The following is a 23,737-nucleotide window of genomic DNA, read 5'->3' as shown; positions in this document are numbered from 1 at the left end:
ATCCAATGGGTACCAGGGGATCTTCCCCTGGGGCAGAAGCAGCCGGGCTGTGAAGCCAGCCACTTGTTTCCAACTAGTGCAGAAGTCAAGAACTGTGGATCTATACATCCACTCCCCCATACGTCTTTATGGTGTAGTGCTTAATTAGTTAAACACAAGGATAACTTTACGTTTTTACTTTACGGTCAATAAAATTGACTGGCTACTGTCTGTGGCCTGGGTCCATTTATATGAGGTAGGGCGAGGCAGCTCAGTCAGTATAGTGAATGGCCATGGGCTAGACGTCCTGGGTTCGATTATAAAATGTGAGGAGAGGAAGACTGTCATCATACTGGGTATTATTTATAGTTATTTCTTGTTGTACCTCCACAAACGCGTCATGTAATATTACATTATTTTTAAACTTACTTCAGATTGAATCAAACGAAAAACACTTTCTTAATTTCTACTATTTAATGAGTGAAGTACATCATACTCGGGAACAAGTATAAATCACCAGAACAGTGTTTCTTTGGGATTTTCGGGACTGTTTTGTGGTAGTATTACAAGCACTACACCATACTACATTTACCACCTCATACCACGGACACTAAACAAACTACAATTCTTAACTCTTTTACGAATCACGGGACAGCGAACGTACTTCGTTATCACTGCTCCGAATTAGAGCTCTGATACGTAAATAGCGAGTAGGATCTCTAAGATCGCAAAGAGAATAAGGAATAATTAGTTTGACTGTTTCGTATGTGTTTGTTCGTTTTCTTTTTCGATAGTTTGCAACAATGGCATTATTCGTTGGTGCCGATTTGTGTCTTCACATCGGCATATGATCCGTGGTCATGTGGGTCATGTCTGGTCGTGTGTTAGCTATGTGAATGATGCATAACGCAAGAAAATAGAGGGTACCTGTGCCGATGTTGGTTATAAGTAGGGTTCCCAGATAACCCGTTTTCCCCGGATTCTTCCGTTTTTTCACCCAAATTTTGTTCCTCCGTTTATTGTTTACCCGGAGTGGATATTTCTCCGTTTTTTTATTTAAGTCCATTGCGAATTATATTTCATGGGTTAAATATTATCATAAAATTTCAGTAATCCTTGGAAAATGACATTGTTATAGTTTCTTTCGTTATGTTGCATTTCGTGAATGTTGGCAACACTTGAGGTCTAAACGAGAGCAGAATATTTTGTGCGTTCTATAAATATGTAATAGGGGTACGTAATATTTGTTTTGTTCTATAAATGTGTAGTAGGCCTATGTAATACCGATGTTTAGTAGCATTTTGTAAGTTATGTAGTATGTTGATTATATATATGTTATAGGCTATTAGTTGTGAAAAATGTCGTTATAAACAAGCAACGAGACATCACTCCTTTTTTTTATTTTACAAAATCCGGCAATCCTAGTTATAAGACAAAGTTAGTTTTGTTGACAGATTTTGGTTGAAAGCATGAAATTAGTTATATGTAAAATACGACTATAATGAGAATTTATTAAATATCTTTGTGTAAGATGCTTCTGAGTACGCTCTTATACCTATACCTCAATTTTCAGAGCTTAAAGAAATGTAGTAATCAACTGGTATATTTCAGGTAGAGGTTGCGTGGCATAAGTAGCATATGCCAGAATTGCTAGTTTAAAGGATTTCCCGTGATTTATTAGTTTATGTAATCTTATTTCAAAGGATCCTTTAATTGAATCTTACAGAAGTACGTCGCTTGAATGTGATGTGTTCAGGTGGCATTTATTTGTATAAATTTTTTATTAGTGCAGTAATATTATTGTATTACAAGACGGACTTTGGGCCTTAATATTATATTGCGGTCACCCATATTTCCCAAGTGTTTGCCTTGCAAGAGTACACCATGCCGAACTTGTTATGCACTTGTTTTACTGTATAAAGTGACAGAAGCAACATAAATGGGGCCACTTACAGTCATTTAGCCGCAGTTACTGACTTCTGGAAGCAGTGTACAGGAAGGTCGTCTAAGAGCCCCCTGAAAATCTGAAAATCTTTTGCCTGGTCATGCAAGAGGGACACAGGCTACTTGTGTCAACTCGCACTGTACATGTTCAGACTTGTGGCATAGTTGGCAGGCCAATAGCCAATACACATTTCAAATTAAACCTCCACATCATATCAGATTCTGGAAATGCTCCCCGTTTCACACACATTTCTAGAACCTGCACACTTCACTTTCAATTTCAAGAGTTTTGTGTCACTTAGTGCTGATGTTTCTGGAATCCTGGGCTCCTGTGCAAGGCATTTCAGGGCTTTTGAAGAAGAATGTTTAGGCCTATCACCAGTTTCATCCATTACTCTTCATCAAGCACTCAGCATTGTGATTTGGTTCTTATTTGTGCTATAACAACCCTGTCTGTCATTATTTATTTGTTGTTGCATGCATAGTTTTTTTCTGTTTTTAACTGTAACATATTGAAATTTATGTCAGTATCATCACATCCACACAACCACTTTTCACATAGATATAATACACGAACACTTGTTGCTCCATTATGTAACTTAGCTGCAAAATGTTGACATGGGAAATAACATATCTGAGTCTTACTGCTTATCACATAGGTCAAATACAGTAGCAGTAGCAACATGAGGCTTGGGATTTATTAATGGGCCAGCGCATTGTGCATAATCTTCCCTCACTGTAGCTGTTGAGCAGCTTATTTGGGTTGTACTGTTCAAAGGCAAATTGTAATGTGTATAGGCTCTTGGTTTCTTGACCACACCTTGAGTCCCAATGTGCATAGTGCAAGCTGATGCAAGTAGCCTGTGTACCTCTCACTCTACCAGCCCAAGAGTTTTCAGGAGGCTCTTGTATGACTTCCTACTCTACAGCAAGTTAAACAATAAATGCAGACAGCCAGACAACACTTGGAAATACAGGCACTGAATAACCCTTATATACCAGTACCATAAAATAGGTTATAACAGTAGCCATCTCATTGTGTTCTGGATGATACATGTGAAGTATGCAGCTTGTTTATAAAAATAATTAAAACAAGGCAAGGAATAAAGAGAAGGTTCACACTACCTTGTTTAGACTTCTTAAACCAACAGAGTATGATATTAAGACACCAGTCATTCAGCATTAACTCTGGAGCAGACCCCCTGATGCTACAGTGAGATAAGTGGAGCAGTAGTTTTTTATGGTTTTCTTTGATGAAGCGCCTGTTATCTAATTTCTCTGTAGTCAGACTCTTTTTCTTTTTGACTAGCACATAACCTGTTGTAGAAACATGACAACTTTCTGACCATGAAGAACTAACAAGTTCTGTTGAGCCGAGTCCTTCAGAAGCTAGTAGCTACTTCAGAAAGCCTATACCTGGCCCCTAGCTTAAGCCATATGAACCCAGTTCACATTCTCCCATACAATGTTTCCTAAGGCTCATCTTACTGTTGTTCTTCCATCTATGTCTAAGTCATCTTAGTGGTCTCTTTGCATCAGGTTTTGCTGTCAGAACTGTGTGTTTCATTTCTCACCCTGTCCATCTAATTGTTCCATTTCCTTGTCCTTGAACCCACTGAATAAAATTAATCTTTTGTGTATATCAGTTTTTATGCCGTTGACTGTGGTTGTGGGAAGCACAGGTAGATGGGAACAGTAGTTTTAGTATGGGAGAGAATAGAATTTATCTGCCCCATTTGATCCCATTGAATAAGATACGTTCGGTTTTGTGGAGAGAGCATAACACACCTGAAGAATTTGTAATTTAGTTTATTTAAGCTGAGTGAAATTAAATTTAATTCTGATAATTTTGTTTTCAGGCGTGTGCTGGTGTTATGTTTATAAGCATTAACGTCTGAAATCAAATGTCGTGTTTAGAATTGAGGATCCCTAAACGGGCAAAGTTTATACAGTCAAATTATGAAAGGAACATAAACAGAAGCAGACTATTAGGCTGGGCAGATGAGACACTTTCAAAACTAAAATCAGACAGAAATTTTCTAAGGCGAAAAGTAAAGAAGACCAATGATGAGGAGAACGCAAGTGTTGACTCTGATATGACATCTTCAAAAAAAGATAAATGTGTAAGGGAAGAAATCTCTCAGTTGAAATCAAATGAAGTAGCAACATACGTTTCAGAAATTGTGACTTCAAAAATGAAAAGAAAGATACAGCATATGGCATTCGATGGCAGTATCACAAGAGAGAAGCAGAAAAGCAAAGCTTCAGATAAGGAACGTATAACTAATAATGAAGCAGATGAGAATTGTGATAAGCATTATGAATTAAAATCTAAACATAAGTTGGATGAATCATTCAGTGAAGACCAAGAAGGTGATCTTTGTAGGCATGAAAAATGTACAAGGAATAGGAAGAAAAGGGAGTATAATGAAGGGAAAATTTTGGAAAACACCTGTACAGAAAACCTATTGTCAGACTTCAAAGAAAGATCAAAGAAGAGGGACAAAGTGATGGAACATTACAGATCTCAAGGAGTTAGTTGTCGCCATTTTTGTAAATGTGCCTCAAAACAAATTAGAAGTCAGAAATTAAAGAAATATAGAACACCTGAAGATTTTTATTCAGTTAATGAAAATGATTCCGCTTCAGAGAAAGTGAAAAATGCTGCTACATGTAAACAAGATAAGATAAAAAAATTAAAACAACCATTGAACAGTATATTAGAAGAGGGTGACCAATTAAGTGATGCAGATATACCTAGAGAAGATCTGAAAGAGAAGAAAAAAGAAAAGAGGTACTGTACACATTCAGTTTCAGAGGAATGTATCTCAGAAAAAAAGAAACTGAAAAAATATAAGCTATATACACAGAAATATAAATCTGATGAAAATATGTCTACTTCAAGAAGAGAGAGTGAGATGAATGACAGAGAAAAGGAGGCATTTGAAGGATGTTGTGGTTTGTGTGAAAAAATCAAAAGAAAAAAGCACAAACATGACCATACGTTCAACGAAAAATGGGAAGAAGCAAAAAAATTGAGTCATTGGCATAGTTCCTGCAAAACTGAATTTGCTTCAAGTAGAAGAGAACAAAATAATGGCACAGAAAATTCTCCCAACACCAAAGAATACAAGAGAAAAAGGAAAACTGAAAAAGATGATGCATACAGTGAAACTGAAATTATTTCAGAAGGAGCTAAGGAACACAGTGAATATGGTTATTATGACGACGGTGATTCAAGGCCAGGAAAGTGGAAGAAGAGAAAGAAGGAAAAAGAAAATTATGAGGTTTATGAAAATATAGCAGATTTAGAAGAGAGGGGTAAGAAGAGAATGTATTCTGATAGAAGTGGTATAAATGCAATGGAAGCTTCCTCTGTCCAAGAAAGACAAAAGAAGAAACACAAAGAAGCAGAAAAAGACAAATATTGTCATTTGCCAGTTTACATAGAAGGAAAAGGTAAAAAGAACACAAAGAATAATACACCCAAAGAAAATGCTAGTACCAGTGATGACCTGAAGACAGACAGGAATAATGTAAATGCAGTGGAAGCCTGTTCCACCCAAGTAAAGCAAAAGAAGAAACACAAAAAAGTTGAGAAAGAAATTTCTAATAATTTATCAGTTGACAAAGAGGAAGGAAGTAAAAAGAAGAGAAAGAAGAAGAGGCACGAAGAAAATGCTGGTACTGAGGATAACCTGAAGACAGACAGAAATGATGTAAATGCAAAGGAAGCTTCGTCAGTCCAAAAGAAACTAAAGAAAAAACACAAAGAAGTTGAAAAAGAAAAATATTATAATTTATCAGTTGACGTGGAGGAAGAAAATAAAAAGAGTAGGAAAAAGAAGAGACATGAAGAAAGTGCTGGTACTGAGGATAACCTAAAGACAGACAGGAATGATGTAAATACAATGGAAGCTCCACCAGTCCAAGGGAAACAAAAGAAAAAAAGCAAAAAAATTGAAAAAGAAAAATATTACAGTTTATCGGTTGACATGGAGGAAGAAATTAAAAAGAATAGGAAAAAGAAGGGGCATGAAGAAAGTGTGGGTACTGAGGATAACCTAAAGACAGATAGAAATTATGTAAATGCAATGGTAGCCTGTTCCACCCAAGCAAAACAAAAGAAGAAACACAGAGAAATTGAGGAAGAAAATGATTGTAATTTATCAGTTAACATAGAGGAAGGAAGTAAAAAGAAAGGAAAGAAGAAGAGGCATGAAGAAAATGCTGGTACTGAGGATAACCTAAAGACAGACAGGAATGATGCAAATGCAATGGAAGCTCCATCAGTCCAAGAGAAACAAAAGAATAAACACAAAGAAGATGAAAAAGAAAAATTCTGTAACTTATCAGCTGACATAATTGAAGAAAGTGAAAAGAAGAGGCATGAAGAAAATGTCAGTACTGATGCTAGCCAGAAGACAGATGAGTATGTGGAAGACCCTTCATTATTGGATGGTGCATCAAGTAATATAAAATATTCTGTGAAAGGAAGATATAATTCCAGCAATACAAGTCAGCGTCATGCAGAGGGAATGGAATCAATAAAATCTAAGAGAAACAAAGCTGTATCAGTAATCTCAAAGGAAAAAACGTGGACTGAAACTAAAGGCTGTGCAATAATAGAAGGTGACCAAAAATCTAATCAGTCTCCAGAATCAATGCAAAGCGTAGGCAACTTTAAAAAAAACGAAAGTAACTGCATGCAAATAAATGCATCGCATGACAAAAATATTAAAGAAAGCAGAAAAACATCCAATTTTGGTTTGTCGCCAATTTTTAGGTTATTAGCCACTGAACCTGATTTCAGTAATGCCACACATGTTTGTCAGACTTGCAGATGTAAATCGCATCCTGATGTTACACCCAGTGAGAGCAATGCAGGTGTAACTGAGAACATCGGTAACGTTGTTATTAAAATTGAACCAGGTGTAAGAATTAAACAAGAAAAAGAGGATATTGACAACAGTGAACCTCACATTATGGATCAGCAGGTATTAGCTGTGAAAAAAGAGTCACAAACTGAACTGGACACAGATTGCATGAATAGAACAGATGATGCTGTAAGAAACATGGAAAGCAATGATATATCCATGGACAATTTAAGTGATAAGGAAATGGAGGGATCTGCAGGAAATGGTATTGTTCAAAATGAATATTCAGTTGTGAAAGAAGGTATGGAGATACATAAAACTGACAATGAGTATGGTATAGGGGAATATGTGGAAGGCTTCAGTGATGAATGTGTAGTAAATGGAAATAAAGAAACAGATATTGACACTCCTTTTCATAATATTTATGATGATAAGATAACTGTGAAGGAAGAAATTTATCATTTGACAAATACGTGTTATTATCAAAATGACAGCAGAAACTATGCAGAAGATACATCAGATGTAAACTTAGATTTTGTAGGAAAGCAGACAACTGCTTGCACGGGTAATACTAATGAACTTACTACAGTTGGTGTTTTAGGTAGTACTTACAGCACAGTGACAAATGTGCATAGGACTGCAAGTGTACAAGAAGTGAATGGATTAAATTTAGATGCTGTGCTAAAGTGTGAACAAGCTACTTTGAATGAACCACAGAATAGGTTCATTTTAGACATAATTCCAAAAGCAGCAAATATACAAAATACTACATGGAATGAAGATGAAGCAGGCAGCTCGTATTGGTCATCTGTAAATATAAATGAGCAGCAGACATCTCAGTTCAATGATATTGAACCATTTAGAACTGGCCGAGTCAATTTCACATATGTTCCAACATGGTAAGCAAAAATTTCAGAACTAATTATGCAGTTTGCATGCCTGTCATTTTTATACAAATATAACTGCAGGGAGTGTAATATTTTAATAGTAGGATGTTTTCTCATGTTCAGCTCCATAGTGTGGTCAATATTTTTGAGGTTTTGAAAAATTATTTGCTCTCTGTTCAGTTCTCCACCACTTTCATTGCAAAAGTCAGTCTGATATGTACCTGTCTGTGCTTTTAGCTTCCATGTTACCTCTGTATTTGAGGCTTTCAAACAAAAATCTTGAACACTTTTTTGTTTCTTAGTCACGTAACTTGCTTAATGTCACTTTTTTAAGCATGTTGAGTGATAACCTGGGAAAGATGTGGAAGGGCACAATTATCTCCTGTTTTAATGTACTGTCCCAGCATTTGGTGGGACTGAAGAAAACCACAGAAAATCTCACTCAAGATAGCTGGTTTTCAGTTCATGATTGAAACTCAGGACCTCCCTATATGAGGTGGCAGTAATTATTTTAACCTGTGTGAATTTTACTCCATTATAAGCTGCAAGACAAGTCTCAGGCCTGTTCCATTTAAGAACAAATCCTTCCACCTTCTGCTGTGTCATGTATACTGCATAATTTTTTTATCTAACCTATTATGTTCCGTGATATTCAGTGCCATTGGTCTTAGTGTCCTTATTATTCTTTCTTCAAAATTAAAAATTCCCAATTGGGTGCTCATGGCATTACAGTATTAATGATTGCTGCAGAGTCTGTGTCTAGATGCTAATTGTTACTCGTTGTTTGTCAGAAGGTTCTTTCCATCTGCAAAATAAAAAATTGATATACATGCTGAGATCTTGCAAGAGAACAATATTTTCACTCTTATGTACAAAAATGTGTTTAATATCTGCTGCCTTGAAAATGGTATTTTCATGGATGACAGGGAGTAGTAATGTCATAGTCAGCCTGTTTCTTTGTAGCGTAGAAATTGTTAGCGTTCTTATAACTTCCTCATCAAAATCATCTCCAGCTGCAACAGTCTTCCTCCTTGGTTATGATTGTCCTTACTTCCTCCATCCCTTCTGCCACACCTGCACAGCTTCCATCATTTCTTTGTCCGAGGTGAATCAGCTGCCCGTTAATGCCTCTTTGTGTGGACCAAACAAGTAATAGTCAGAAGATGTGAGATTGGGACTATACAGAAGATGAGGCATTACATCAGACTTGAGTTTCTGGAGGGTTTCAGCAGTGTGGGCAACAGTATGTGGATGGACAACATCATGCAACAACCCAGCATCTTTCAACAGTAGTCCTCAGCATTTGTTTTTAATTGGAAGTTGAATTGCAAGTTGAATTGCAGTCAGTAAGCATCTCACTGTAATGAGCTCTGTTTACTGGTTTCCCCCTCTCCTGCTAATGTTCCAGTACTGGGCCATGTGAGTCACCTGTGCAGAAATAATATACCAAAACCAAGCATTATGATGCTACACAAAACAATAGTGCTACCAACAGATACACAAATACAACTGCATTGCGGATAATTATTGACTTTCCCTCATATAAGACACCAGGCCACACCTGGAATTATCCGCACATCATTCAGCTCTTAGGCTTTAGACATAATTCGCTACTGACAGGACATTGGAATGCTAAACATTCATTGTGGCATAGCATAGTTTCCAACTCTTCAGGTGCAAAACTACTGAATTTTCTGCATATAAATAAGTTTGAAATTTTGGCATCACAATGTTCCACTCATTACTCTCCTGCAGGAAATAGTGACATGCTTGATATTGTTTTGCGCAAGAATGTTCGGTTGTCAGAAGTCATTGTCTCTGACATTCCAGACTCAGGTCACCTACCAGTCGATTTCCACATGCTGGATCATGTTAGAACTAGGAATCTTTTAGGCCCAGTTGACAGATTCACAGATTGAGAGCGGTTTCAAAGCCTGACCTCTGAATTAATTTCACCTAGAATCAAAATTAACTTAGGGGAAGAAGCTGATTAAGCAGCCCACAACTTTACTGCTTCTATAGCTTCAGTGTACAGGCCATCTACAAGCAAAATTACACTCTCAGACATTAATAAGGATCTGTCTGATCTGAAGAGTCTCCTAAAACATAAGCAGAGCTTAAGGAAACTGTAGCAAGTAACCCACGATCCATTTATGTAAAATGGCAGTTAATTGGGTTATCAAAACCATCAGACAAATGACCTGTAGGAAGGCATTTGAATGGTGGGAGCTTCAAGCTCTGTGGCCTGTTGCAAAGTCACTTATGAAAAGGGATGGACCAAAGGCAGCAACCACTGTTCATGGACCATGACAAAAACCATCAGTGACGGGTGGCGACTAGAGTCCAAGCTCTCGTCGCATCTGTAGGCCACACCACGTTGGGAAATGTAAAACCTTGTGACATACATAAATTAGGAAATTCATTTAAATTGAGAAAGGCTTATGGACTTGATGGTGTTCTAAATGAATGCCTTGGGCATCTTCCGAGAAGACCAGTGGTACATCTGACATTTATTTAGTCACTGCCTTCAGCTGTCCCACTTTCCAAAGCCTTGAAAGGAAGCAAAAGTTACTTCCAAGTAGCCTCTTGTCTACAGCAGGCAAGCTATTCAAGAAAGTTATCCTGAAAATAGTCCAAAGGCACATTGAAGAAAGAGGCCCGCTTAATGCAAGCCAGTTTGGTTGCTATGCCTGTCACAGGACAACAGTTCAATGTACAAGACTTACAGACACATCACATTGAATTCTGACAATAAGAGGTCTATGGCAGCGGTATTCTTGAATATTGAAAAAATGAAATCTTTGATACAACATAGCACCTTGGCATGCTGTACAAATTAGCTATCCTTGTAACAGGCCGTAAAGGCCCATAGGGTTGTGAGATGTTGAGGCTACCACATTTTCTTTAGACAGCTGGCTCACAGATGGCGGTAAGGTTGTCACACTTACACGCTGGCCACCCTTCACCCCTCAGGAAGAGTCATGATACTCAATTATGTTACAGGCTGAGTCAACCCCAGGGCCATAGTGCAGCTGGATGGATTAGGTAAATAAAAAAAAAATCCATCTCATCGGGACTCGAACCCGCGACCTTCCAGCTTGTAGCATAGTGTCTCAACCAACTATATTACCCTGTGCCCCCAGCTATATATATATTATCTGAATAAAATATTTTGACCAGTCTAATCAAGCGTATAAGCTTTTTTCTTTCTCGGAGAATGTTTGGAGTCTTGATTGAAGGTGAAATGTCTACGTCAAGGGATATACAAGCAGGGGTGCCACAAGGTCCCGTCCTGCCCCCGACTTTGTAAAGTATATATATATATATAAAGATACATACTAAACACCTGGTGTCTGTCTAGGTCTCTTTGCTGATGGCACCTGTATATATGCAATAGACTGCAAAGAGGATTGTGGTCTCACAAAGCTGCACCACGGTCTCATTGCTGTTGAGACGTGTTGTGAGCACTGAAACATGAAAACCAATGAAAATAAGACTCAGGCCATCTACTTTTCTCATAGACTTATGCCCCCTGAGGCTCATCTTACAATGAATGGATGGAATATCCCCTTCGTCAGTCTCCATTATATGGAGACTGCACATAAAAATGATTGAAGCAAAGCCCTTCAGAACTTTTATTAGAATCTACTCCCTAATCAAAAGTGACCGTTTAAGCACCAACTGATCAGATCAATAATAACTTATGTTTGCTCCTCCTGAGAATTAGCAGCATGCACCTACCTCTTAAATTGTAGTGCTTGCAACAGAAGGTTCTTCACACCATTGGAAAATTTTCAAGGTGCACACCAGTCTGTGACGCATTTGTACAAATTGTGTAGGCAGTAAGCAGAAGTCATGCAAAATCATGAGAACAAACATGTTCACAGTATAGGACAAAGCGAAGCCAGTCATAGAAAATATAAGCTGCTTAAACTTGGCAGTGATCAAGCTTATGACTTTTCAAGTGACTAAGTTTCTTTTGTACAAAAGATACGTAAGATAGACATGATCTGCTTTGCAAAGCCAAGACTGACAGAGGACTTGTACAAGGTCCGTATAAAAAGTATCGGGAAAAATCTTTCCCTTACGTGACTGTACACCGCAGCACGCTCGCAACGCGCAGGCATGGTAGTGGGGGTCTAACCTTTAACACATTCCAAGTGCCATTCGCCTGAGCGCGTTCATAGAGGCCAGGCCGTGTTTTCAGTGGATCCCTGTCAAGTGAGTTGGTGCAAGCGCAGAATGCAGTGAACGATTGAACAGAGGTACGCCATCAAGTTTAGTGTTGGACTGGGGAAATCGGGTACGGAGACATTGGGCATGATTCGCCAAGTGTTCAAGGATGAAAGCATGTCACAAACTGCAGTTTTTAAGTGGCACAAGCTCTTCAAAAGTGGCCGACTGAGTGTGGAGGATGAGCCCCGCGGTGGACGGCCGTCGACGTCAAGAACCAACAACAACGTGCAACGTGTGCGTGACGTACTCAATTCAGACTGTCGGTTAAGTGTGCGCATGATTGCAGATCGTGTTGGCATTGATAAGATGACGGTGCACACCATTATCACTGAAGATTTGGCGATGCGAAAGGTCTGCGCGAAACTCGTCCTGAAGGTCTTGACGGACGACCAAAAGCAGAGACGAGTGGCTGCTTGCGAAGACCTTCTGCAACGCGTTGAGGAAGACCCCAACCCCCCTACAGTCCCGACTTGGTACCAGCAGACTTTTTCCTGTTCCCGAAAGTGAAATCCTCCCTCAAAGGGCACCATCATGGGACCCTGAGTGCCATCAAAGAGGCTTGCATGCGGACCCTTAAGGACCTTCCGGAATCCGCCTACTAGGGAGCCTTTGTGTCGTGGCAACGCTGTTGGCAAAAGTGTATCGATGCACAAGGGATGTATTTTGAAGAATTTTGAGGCATTGTAGCAATATCTGAAATAAATCTATTTTCCCGGAACTTTTCCCGATACTTTTTATACGGACCTTGTATATAGCTCAAAAGGAAGAATTTTCAATAATATGATATATGTGCAGTATGTACACTTGACAATAGGCTAGGAATATTCATAATAGAAACCCATCCTTTCATAGGAGAGGATGTTACATAAAGACTATGACCACAAGGGTTTAGTTGCAAAAAAAAAAAAGAGGTCTGCTCATGGATATAAATATGGAGACCTAGTCCTCCAGGTATGGGGAGTCTCTGTCTGGGAATAAAATGTGGTCTTGAGTCCCACAGGACACAGACCCTAGAATGTGCTGGCAAGGGCCAGGATCAGTTGTAAATGACAGACACATCCTCTCATTAGAGAGGGTGCCCCACAGCAACAAACCAGCTACTCTCTGACAGTAATAAAAATCTGATCTTTGGTGCCATATGTGGACTTCACACCAAGACAAACTGGCTGACTGACCATCATTGTAACATGACATTGACTTTTACTTGATGTCCTTAGCAATCATTTGAGAGATTCTGTAGGCAGACAGGCAAGAAGTGGAAAGCTTGTAGCTGAGGCGAGGGACAGTTCGGGAACCCAGAGGAAAGGAAACATCAGCCATTGGAAGTCGCTACCAAGCAGCATAATGAAGTCTGTGGCTGAGAACATTGGCTTGTGTGTGATAATGATTTGTAAAGTGTAGTCATGAGTTGTTTAAGAGTTCAGTAAATCTGTTTACCAATCCAAACCCTGTCTGTAGTCACTCTGTCACATGGCAATATTTACTTTTCATGATTTTACATCAGAACACATCTTCATGTTTAAAGGAAATAACTTTCTTTCCCATTGTTGTGTGTTGAGATACACATGTATTTAATTCATGAGAGAAGCTAATGAAAGAAGGCATCTGTAAATCAAAGTGAGAATAAGTGAAGATAGGATAGGGAAAAATTCACTGATAGTAGGACAAATTCACAAAGAATATTACAGTTTATGTGTCATTGTTGCCAGCAAAATGAAAATATTTAAATTAATTTTGTTGTGAAATATAAATCTATTAATAGGGCAGATCGTTGAAGGTAACTCTGTGATATAATTTAGATCTAAAGAGAATAACAAAGAATTTTATATATGTAGAAGTATAATAACTCTAATCTAATATATTTTGTCCTTTTGTTCTCATTTTAGGTGGAAGAGAGGACGGATTGCAAAGGTACTAGGTGTACCTGTTAAAGCTGTGCGTATTTATTCCAATCACTATGGCCCCAATTGCCACAAGAAGTATGTAAGCGTAAATTTCCCAAATCCTCAGTGTCTGAAGGTAAATGACAGTTACAATAAATTTCTGTGTGGTCAAATTATGTGCTAATTCATTCTGTTCCTTCCCTTCTATCATCCTCTACTGACTACACAACAATAAAGCCAATGCAGGGATAATGTATGGTTTAAATTCATGATTAAACTGAAATGAGTGCTTTTTTATTTTAATCCAGGGTATTTGAATCTTAAATATTTGTTACTTCTGTTGGAGGACCAATTTTAATGAAGATCCTTAATGATAAATGATGGCCACACTGATGTATTTTGTCATGACCATTGCTTCCTTCTTAACACATGCTGCATAGGTAACAACGTACATAAACTGAATTACTGGAACTAAATACAGAGGTGATTCATGTTGCATCCTGACCATTTGAAATTCAGAACAGATTGAATGTTGCTAACTTCTTCATAATGCCTAGGCACTGTTAATAGGTAAAAATGTTGAAAGTTTATGACAGATGTCAAGTGCTATATTTAATAGAGTAAAAATAAAAGTGCAAGGACTTTATCTCACCTTGCAGAAGTACTAAGAAATCAACAGATTTGTGAACTACAGGATACAAATATGTGAGTTTGGTGTTCACTGACAAAGAAGACATTGAAAATTTGATTTTATATGTAAGATGCATGAAGAACAGTGAAATATGACAAGTGTTTTTGTCAGTGTAAACTCATGAAAATTCAACTGCAGATGGCTACATGGATGCCACTGAAAAATAATTGGAAATGTGCAGTTTCGGGCTGGCTATTTTACTGTGAGCAATTTTGTATCTGTACCAGTGGTGATGGCAGTATAATTAATCAGAAAGTGGCCTGATAGAGGAAATAAATAAAATGTATGCCATATATGCATTCATTTTGTTGCACATTGGTTAAATGTAAACATGCTAAGTAACTGAGAAACTGAAACTTTATTGATGAACTTGCTTCAGTTTTGAAGGAGCTGTACAAATTCTGTCAGTATTCCCAAAAGAGAATGTGACAACCGATACACATAGCTGAAAGTCTTCAAAGCAATATACAGAAGTTTCAATACTTAATACTGTGTATAATTTGTGTATTGGTACTGTCTCACTGCTTCTGAAATACTGAAAATGCATCACAGTACACCAGGAAAGAAGGCAGTGATTTGCTGTTTGCCAGGATTTCAGAGCAAAAGCTAACCAGTTTTAAATTTATTCCTGTATTGGGTTTACTCATGTGATACTTTTGAGATACATAAGAACAGGGATGGAAATGTCTCTGCAGAACTAGATAGATACTCAAGATCTGTAGAAGAATCCAAAAAATGTCCATATTTTTTATCCACACATTTATTACGAGTATAACAGTGACCCAAAGAAATAAAGAAAACACTTAAAAAAAGACTGCATTTGCGAGATGCTCACTGAACCAGTCAGGGGAGAACTGACTGAGCAACTGCATGTGCGACCAAGCAGAGAGAAAAGGTGACCATGTGTTGGCCATGTGATTCTTTGTTCTACAGTGCGTACAATCAAGTGCGCGCCGCGGCTGCAATTTGCCGTGAGTCATACCACCGCAGAACGGATGCAGTCGCGGGGAGGAGTTGCAACACTCCCCGCGACTGCATCCGTTCTGCGGTGGTATGACTCACGGCAAATTGCAGCCGCGGCGCGCACTTGATTGTACGCACTGTAGAACAAAGAATCACATGGCCAACACATGGTCACCTTTTCTCTCTGCTTGGTCGCACATGCAGTTGCTCAGTCAGTTNGCCCCCTCAAAGGCCTCGACGGGAACCTCATTTAAAGCTGTTGTCATGGCCGCTTGGATGGCCTGAATGCTTTCAAAACGGCGTCCTTTGAGTGCAGTCTTGATCCTCGGGAACAAAAAGAAGTCGGCTGGAGCTAGGTCGGGGCTGTAGGGTGGCTGCGGCAGCGTTGCCACGTGGTGCTTCGCCAGGAACCTATGGACGAGCAGAGACGTGTGGCTGGGCGCATTGTCATGATGCAGCCACCAGTTAGCGATGTCTTTTTGCACGCGTATGACCCTTTTCCTTAATCTTTCTAGAACATCCACATAGTAGGGAGCGTTGACGGTCCGTCCTTGGGCTCCTGGCCGTCCAGAGTGGGGGTCAACTTCCACTCCTTCCTGGCCCTCCTTAGACTTCTTCACCCACCTTGTAACTTGCACATATGATAGAGCAGACTCCCCTAGGCTTGCTTAAGCAGTTCGTGAGTTTCGGCAGCTCTTTTGTTGAGCTTTGTGCAAAACTTGATCGCCCAACGTTGTTCAAAAGTATCCGCCATCGCACGCCGTGATGTGGTCACAAAACACAGGTGCACTAAATCAGCGATACTGACACCTCCGATGCTCGAGCAGACTGACCTTGGGCACGCTGTGAAGCTAAAGCCCCCCCCCCCAACCCAACCGGTTCCAGCGTGCTCCGACCAGTAGGAGCGCGGGAAAGAAATATATTTCATGACTTTTGGGACACACCTTGTAGCCATTGCAACACAGTGGTGTTGGGAAAAATTCTAGCACTCTTGCTTAGCATCAAACTCTAGTCATACAGTTGCTTAATGTTCCTTGGATGTATGCAAATTTGAGAGCATAGTAAAGGGGGTGAATTAACCATCTTGATTATCCAAATGAGAGAACAGCACAAAATGTTTTGTACACATTGTGAAGTTTCTAAGCTAGAATAAATCTGATTTTCTGTAAGAGCTGTGGTGACTTAACAAAATCTATCAACTCTTGTACATCTTGGGTTTCAGAAAATCATGAGTTGTGCACACAGAATTCCATCCTCAGGATGGTTTGTGACAAGAGGATTGGAACGTTGGGCAAGAGTACAACAAAGACGTTCGGAGTCATTCCACCAGTAAATATTTTTTATTGACATTTGTTGCATATGGAGATACTTGTATGTCACATTATGAATGAAGAATGTATGCAGAAAAAGATTTCTTTTGTATAATAATAAAATTTCTTCTTGAGCAGTTGCACGTTGTGACAGGCTTCTAGATATCCTTCACATAGTGGGGGTGGAGTCCAGTTGGGTCCCCTCGGCACAGCAGCCACTGATTGGCCTATTGTACCTGCCCTGGGTGGTTATGTTGATGGAGAATTTGGTGGATTGAAGATTGGCAGAGAAAACCTACCCCAGCGCCACTTTGTCCACCACAAATCCCACTTGACCATGCCTGGGTTTGAACCCTGGCCGTTGAAGTGGGAAGCCAGCAACTAACCACTTGAGCTAAGGTGTAACCTTTCTATATATCCTTATTCAGAAATCAATATCACATTTATTCAGTCACTATGGCATTTCTATCATGACCTTGTGGAACTGCAGAGTGCAGACCATCTCTTGTGTCCTGTCAGATGTATTGCAGTTTGTGTTTGGAACCGTCACTGATATGACAGACATTTTTGGTCAAGCAACCAAAATTATATGAAGCATGGTGAATCTGGTCTCATTGACATTTTTATTTCCATATTTATAATCTATTGATCAAGAGCATCATAATTGCCCATAAATTAATATAAATATTACCTGTTCAGTATGAATACTGAGTATAACAAAAAATACACTGGAATCCCCATTTAATGTTCTTGATTTAAGGTTTTTTTCTCATTTAATTTTCCATTTCAGTGACCCTAAGTTAATAATCTATGTGTAAAATTCCCTTCATTTAAGACTTCTTAAGCTTAGTGTTGAACTTCACCGCTTCGAGAAATTGGGATTTCACTGATTAATTTTTTTTTTTTGTATCCTGTTGCGTGAGTATAACTAATAATACATATCTAGGTATCTGTGACAAATAATTAATGGGTTGTGGATTTGACAGACCTGTTTTATTGGATTAGTTTAAGTTGTAGCCACAGAGAATTATAACTCTCCAAATTATTACAAAAACAGTAACGCATAAAGCAAGGTCTTCACACTTCAATTCTAATCTTCATTTGTAGCCTCCAGGACTCTGCTGTTGGATTCTGTCTGTCAGTTCATTATCTTCGCTTCTCTTATAATCTGCTCTTGAACCATGTAGGAGTCACTAGTCTCTCAATTGCTTTGAACTCCTAGCGACTCAACTGCTGAGCTGCTTTGAACGATGTCTTCCTGTCAAATCTCTCGAACAATCTTCGCTGCTCCCTATATAGGCTCAGCATGGACCACCCACAGAAAACACATCACTTCTCAGCAACGGATATCATGTATTGCTGTCAGGTGTGTCCACGCATGCATTGCCTAGCAATGGACGCGCTGTTATTGCGCATTCGTTGCTGTGATATGTGTTTACCGGTCAGTTACCCAGCAATGCTGTGTCCATCCACGTTATAATAACAAATTCTACCATCAACAAAGGTATAATTTATTAACTTATATTCCACTACATGTTTCAACCCTTGTAGTGTCATCCTCAGGAGTTGTGATTTACGCATTTTCATTATTAAATTGTAAAACGTGTATTCATATTTATGTACATATACTTAAAATGACTACTTTTTATGTACATTTATTCTAACTTCAAGATATTGATGTAACTACTATGAAAATTAATTTAAAAGTGTCATATACTGTATTCAGCTTAGTGTCTGTTGCTTTAGTAGACAAACCATCTTTTCATCTGATTCTTCTATTATTGGCTAGGGCTGGTAGAGAGTTCTGGAATGGGATGGGTTGTGAATGTATGGATTAGCCTTTATTAAGATGTCATATATTGGATTATGAGTGTCCGTCATTGTTTTGTTCATTTGAAAACCCTGATATGTTATCAAATATATATGATAGTTTTCTGATGTATTTAGAATTTGTCCTTTTCTTTCCACCTGTAATATTTTCATGGTGTGCTCCATGTTGTTATGGTTGTTATAGTTGCAATGACAGTGGAATTTGTATTATTGATTATATTTTTCATTAACTGTTATACAGGTATCCCTGGAAGGTCAGTATTCTGGGATGTAATAGTGTCGGTCATTCTAAGCAAAGAAAGTGTATGAGTATATCTACATATATCCTAACGCATATGGTTTCAATAGTATGAGGTCTAGAAAACTGAGATTAATGGCCGTGGGAATGTGTTGTGCTGACCACACAACACCCTCTATCTGCATAAGTTGGCAATGATTTTGCTAACAAGCAGCAGTGGCTCAGTCAGTATGGTTAGCTTGCGGACTAAAGGCACGGGTTTTTTTTTTTAGGGACAGCATGTAATATCTCTTCCTTATCAACAATTTTGGAACTGTACAGTGAAGTAGTTTTATCTGGGAACAGGACACGTGTACCTATACACTTTTCTGCATAGAATGACTGATTCTGTGACCTCTCAGAATGTTGATCTTTCCTCCTGTGGCACTCTGTATATTCTTGCTATACATACTATACAAGTTCAAGGTATCCCATGGACTACCAAGACTGATGGGAGAAAAATGTAATTGTTATGTCCCCCTTGATCAGTTAGTGGTGTACAGCAAAATGGGACATGAAAACTTGATTATCACAAAAAAAAATGAATTGTAGTGTCAGGTATTCACTGAAGAGAAACTGGATGAAATTGGTGCTAAGCTTCCCTCTGACATCCCGCACAGGAGACTGAGGGTGTAAAGCTCTAAGTTTACTGTATTTCTGAAGAAAGTCTTAGTCCATGAATATTAACTTTTTACAGAGGTGCCAGGAATATGTGTATAATAGCATTTCCAACATCTGCTGTGATCTGACAAATTTTGTTTGTAATGTGTTCAGGCTTGTTTCTCACTTCTGCCTGTTGTCCTTATCTGTGTGGTCCACATTGAACCAGAACAGGAAAACTAGTTGTGGCCACTCTATTTTAATTACCCACTAGTACACAATTGTGTCTGAAGTCAGTGTGACTGTTATCAAAATATGGAAAGAGACCAATAGGAAGACCAAGATGTAGGTGGGTGGACAATATTAAGATGGATCTTAAGAGAGGTAGTTTGGGGTGGTATGGACTGGATCGATCTGGCTCAGGATAGAAACCAGTGGATGGTTTTTGTAAAAGCGGTAAGAACCTTCGGGTTCCGTAAAATGCTGGGAAGTTCTTGAGTAGCTTCCCAATTGGCTGCTTCTCAAGAAGGGCTCAGCTCCATTAAGTTAGTGAAACACATCAAATATAACACTTTTTTTTTGCCCCCGACCCACTACCAATACTGACGCGAGGGAAAGCAGCCCGACTTCGACGCCTTCTCACAAATGTAAATCAAGCAAATGCAGCACACAAGTTCGTACAGGGCGTGTGCATTACTTCCATTGCGTTGTATTCTGTGTAAAAGTTCACTGAACACACTTGCGCGCGAGCTTACAGCCTTCTCATAAATCCAAGAGATGGCGTAGAGATAGCCATTCGCCACCGAAACCGTATGACTACGTATGACCTTAGTTGAAAATTAGAAGAACCAGTTCTTGCTCTCATGAATTGAGTTATAATATTAAAATATTTTATAGATACTTTCATTCCACAGTTTTTTATATTTACTTTTTTGTGATATAAAATATGTGCATTACAGTACATAGTGAATCTTCGCCTGCTGCATTATTTTAAGTTGAATATGACTTTCGTAGTATCGCCCCTCCTCACTGGCTTACCAGATTTCAAAGCAACAGTTAGTGAATTCCGTGGCACTGGTAACGTGTGAGTGGACGTGTTGGCGATTGATATTTCCATGATTCTGCAAGATAAGTGCTCAGGTGTTTGATGTAATACGAAGATCTGTATTTCATTTACGTACATTATATTGTGTAAAAATGAGTAAAAAGTGTGCGAAGTGTGAAAAAACAGTTTATCCCATAGAGGAACTAAAATGCCTCGACAAGGTGAGATATGAAGCTTCCAGCTTTTTTTTTAATACTTGAATTAGAAGCTAAGCATTACAGATTCGTTCTTATTGTGTAAATCCTACTTTACGATTGTACTTTGCTGCAGATTTTGGTTTAACGGTTACTCTTAAATTTCACAACGTGTTCAGAAGTGTAAGGCACTATTTAGCAGGTTCAAAATAAATGTCTTGTGAATCACACACTGTTATTGATGATTATTTCATCATATAGCCGCCTGTAGTGAAATGGTGAAAATTACCGTGGTTGGTGCACATGGCCTTGTCTTCTTTACCTTTGACATAAGGCCTTTTTATTGCTAGAGGTTACGCGGTAGCGTAGTTTGTTGAAGCATTATGCTACAAGCTGGAAGGTCGAGGGTTCGATTACCGATGAGCCTCGACCTGTCGCAACCTTATGGGCCTGTTACAGGGGTAGCTTTACCTTTACCCATTCATTGCTCATTCCTAAAAGTTGCTTACACTAGTTACTGCTTTCTGTGTTCATGTATTCACACTCACTAGATAAGTCGGGATGTATATGTTGTGGTAGTTGCGTTTCCTCACATTTAGAATCGTTTACTTTGCTGGGTATCAACTTTATATTACAAGGGAAATAACCATTTCCTGTCATGTCCCAATCCAGTTTCAGAAATCAGATATTGTGCAGCTGAGTGCATTTGAAAACTCTGCAACGGTATGAGCTTAGCATATTGCATAGTTAATGGAATGCCCGAAGGGAAGAAAATATACTTCATATATATGAAAACAAATTCTGCATTGAATATCTGAATATCAGAGATTATGTAAGCTGTACAATTTATTATCTGGTACTAGGATACCCTAATTATGTAGCACGAATGGGGGAGACAAGGAATGCGTATAGGATATTGGTGGGAAAGCCAGAAGGAAAGAGACCACTGGGAAGACCAAGGCGTAGGTGGGTGGACAATATTAAGATTGATCTTAGTAAGATAGGATGGGATGGTATGGATTGGATTGATCTGGCTCAGGATAGGGACCAGTGGAGGGCTCAGGTGAACATGGTAATGAACCTTTTGGTTCCATAAAATGTTGGGATTTTCTTGAGTAGCTGCAGAATTGCTGGCTCATCCAGAAGGGCTCAGCTCCATTAGTTAGTAAGTAAGTAAGTAATACCATAATTAAGACGTGAACCTGTGCCTTGTGTTGGAATTGTGATGATGGGATACACCAGTTGGCATGCAGATGCATGGATGTTGAAGATTTTGATTGGAGGATGACAGTAAAAGATGGTAGGGAAGGCAGGTGTGAGTTAGGATTGCATTGAATGTGGGCCTTCATCTTGGCAGTTTGGAATCATCATTCTGATACCATGCTTACTGGTTGATTTGTGTGGTGTGTTGTCTGAGCTGAATGATTTAGAAAATTATTAGAATCTCTTTGTTATTTAATGATTATTTTTTATTTGCATTGGTAACATGGCATCAAACATGTGTGATGTATTATGAGCTTTTTTATACATAATTTCCTCAGTCCTTCCAGGCTAAAGCTGGCATAGTACTTCCAAACAGGCCTTGACTTCTATCTGTTAAATTCTTTCAAGTTCATTATGCATAATCATCTAATTTCATTTACTCCTAGATAGTATTTATATTTGACAAACAAAATAATTTTTAAAATATTAATTATATATATGCACACATTCATTCCATAGATCCAGAATTTGTCAGATGTATGTAGTATGTGTCTGAGTCATAAAATGTTTAAAAATACAAAACATACGAGTGCTAAAAGTGTATCTGATTATTGAATAACTTTAAAGTAAAGGTCTAAATGTAGGCTATAAAGAGTTTTTAAACATTAAATATTTGTTGTCAGAATGATAACAGTGCATAAATTTAAATTATGCATTTGTGTTTTTAATGCTCATATTACTGCAAGGTAAATTAATAAAAATATATGCGGGCATAAAATTCGCTTCTGTGGGAGCAAGTAAGATTAACTTGGGCTATGAAGACGATTTTTTGTTTTAGCACTGCTTCAATAAATCTGTTTGAAAATATCTCTGGTTTTTCAAAATGTGTTTGGATGGATGAGGTGAACCTCTTAATTATGCTTTGACCTAAAACACTAGGTGTGGTGCCAGCCCTTTTTTGAGGGGGAAGTATGAAGGTAAAAACAAACATCATTTTAGGGTTAAATGAATTACCCCCAAAATTACTCCATTCTTAATTATAAACTCAAAATAAATTAAGTATGTCAAGATTGCTAATATGAAACATTCTTCTAACTGGATAATATTACCCACTTAGCTTAGGAATCATCTCATTAGTATGTAACTTCCATTGTAGGTGGCCATCAACTTGCAAACCTGAAAGTTCTGTATAAGCTGTTTCTTCTGTATATTTTCCATTACACCTGATATTTAATACTCACCACCTCCTAGGTATGAGGTCAAGGTTGGTGGTGCTATTACCATTCCATTCCTTCATGTATCTTCATGGCATGGTTCTTAAGTATTAAGCACAGGGACAACTTTACCTATACTTGGTACTGCATTTTGTAAAGAATTATTCGTTGCAAATTGTACTACATTTGTTTCATTAAGATTTAGGAACAATTTATTAGCATTAATTCAGGTACTTACAAGATAATAGACAAAATTTGACATTGAAGAGAAAGTAATTTAAACACTAGTGTCATCAGCATATATTAGAGGCCCCAGTAAGGCATTTATTATTATGGGAAGGTAATTTATGTGTTATAAATGGCAGTGACCCCTTGGGGACCCCACGTTGAACTATTCCCCAATTTAAAAAGACATCTTGAATTTCATGGAAAGATGTAATTTCTTACAATTAATACTTTGCTGGACATTATCCATCATCTTGTCTATTCTAAAAACAGTCTAGTTTCTATTAAAAAAACAACGTTTCGAGAACTGGAATCTGTCCCCGTCTTCAGGTAAAACCTACTCAGTTGGGTCCAATAGACAGAGCTAGCCCCTATCTCC

At 38.5% G+C, this 23,737-nt stretch overlaps 2 protein-coding genes across 6 annotated transcripts in view; both read left to right on the top strand.

Moving 5' to 3' along the window:
• Window positions 1-1,122: 1,122 nt before the first annotated feature.
• Window positions 1,123-16,909, top strand: LOC111870210 (trichohyalin). 2 transcript variants are annotated; one of them, XM_023862307.2, is made up of 4 exons: window positions 1,123-1,212; window positions 3,783-7,699; window positions 13,810-13,942; window positions 16,683-16,909. In XM_023862307.2, the coding sequence occupies exons 2-4, from the start codon at window positions 3,828-3,830 to the stop codon at window positions 16,791-16,793; spliced, it is 4,116 nt and encodes a 1,371-aa protein (XP_023718075.1). In that variant the 5' UTR covers window positions 1,123-1,212; window positions 3,783-3,827; the 3' UTR covers window positions 16,794-16,909. The 2 variants fall into 2 exon arrangements, with proteins under 2 accessions (XP_023718075.1, XP_023718076.1); XM_023862308.2 differs by lacking the exon at window positions 1,123-1,212 and adding an exon at window positions 1,217-1,282.
• Window positions 16,910-20,492: 3,583 nt separating this feature from the next.
• Window positions 20,493-23,737, top strand: part of LOC111870215 (LIM and SH3 domain protein Lasp) — a 73,182-nt gene continuing 69,937 nt past the window's right edge. Inside the window, exon 1 of one of the 4 annotated variants that reach the window (XM_023862320.2) lies at window positions 20,493-20,743. In XM_023862320.2, the coding sequence (XP_023718088.1) occupies window positions 20,675-20,743 (69 nt within the window). In that variant the 5' untranslated portion in view covers window positions 20,493-20,674. The remainder of the gene's footprint in view (window positions 20,744-23,737) is intronic. The other 3 variants (XM_023862319.2, XM_023862321.2, XM_023862322.2) reach the window with 3 other exon arrangements.

The sequence above is a fragment of the Cryptotermes secundus genome, unplaced genomic scaffold (assembly GCF_002891405.2).
Source record: "Cryptotermes secundus unplaced genomic scaffold, Csec_1.0 scaffold1182, whole genome shotgun sequence".
Lineage (NCBI taxonomy): Eukaryota > Metazoa > Arthropoda > Insecta > Blattodea > Kalotermitidae > Cryptotermes > Cryptotermes secundus.
This window is presented reverse-complemented; position numbering and strand designations above follow the sequence as displayed.

What these genes read in the sequence shown, in the direction of transcription:
- LOC111870210 (XM_023862307.2), top strand. Translation starts at nt 3,828, where the DNA reads ATGTCGTGTTTAGAATTGAGGATCCCTAAACGGGCAAAGTTTATACAG. An exon ending in TTCACATATGTTCCAACATG is followed by an intron (nt 7,700 to 13,809) that starts GTAAGCAAAAAT and finishes TTCTCATTTTAG; the next exon opens with GTGGAAGAGAGGACGGATTG. An exon ending in CAAATCCTCAGTGTCTGAAG is followed by an intron (nt 13,943 to 16,682) that starts GTAAATGACAGT and finishes CTTGGGTTTCAG; the next exon opens with AAAATCATGAGTTGTGCACA.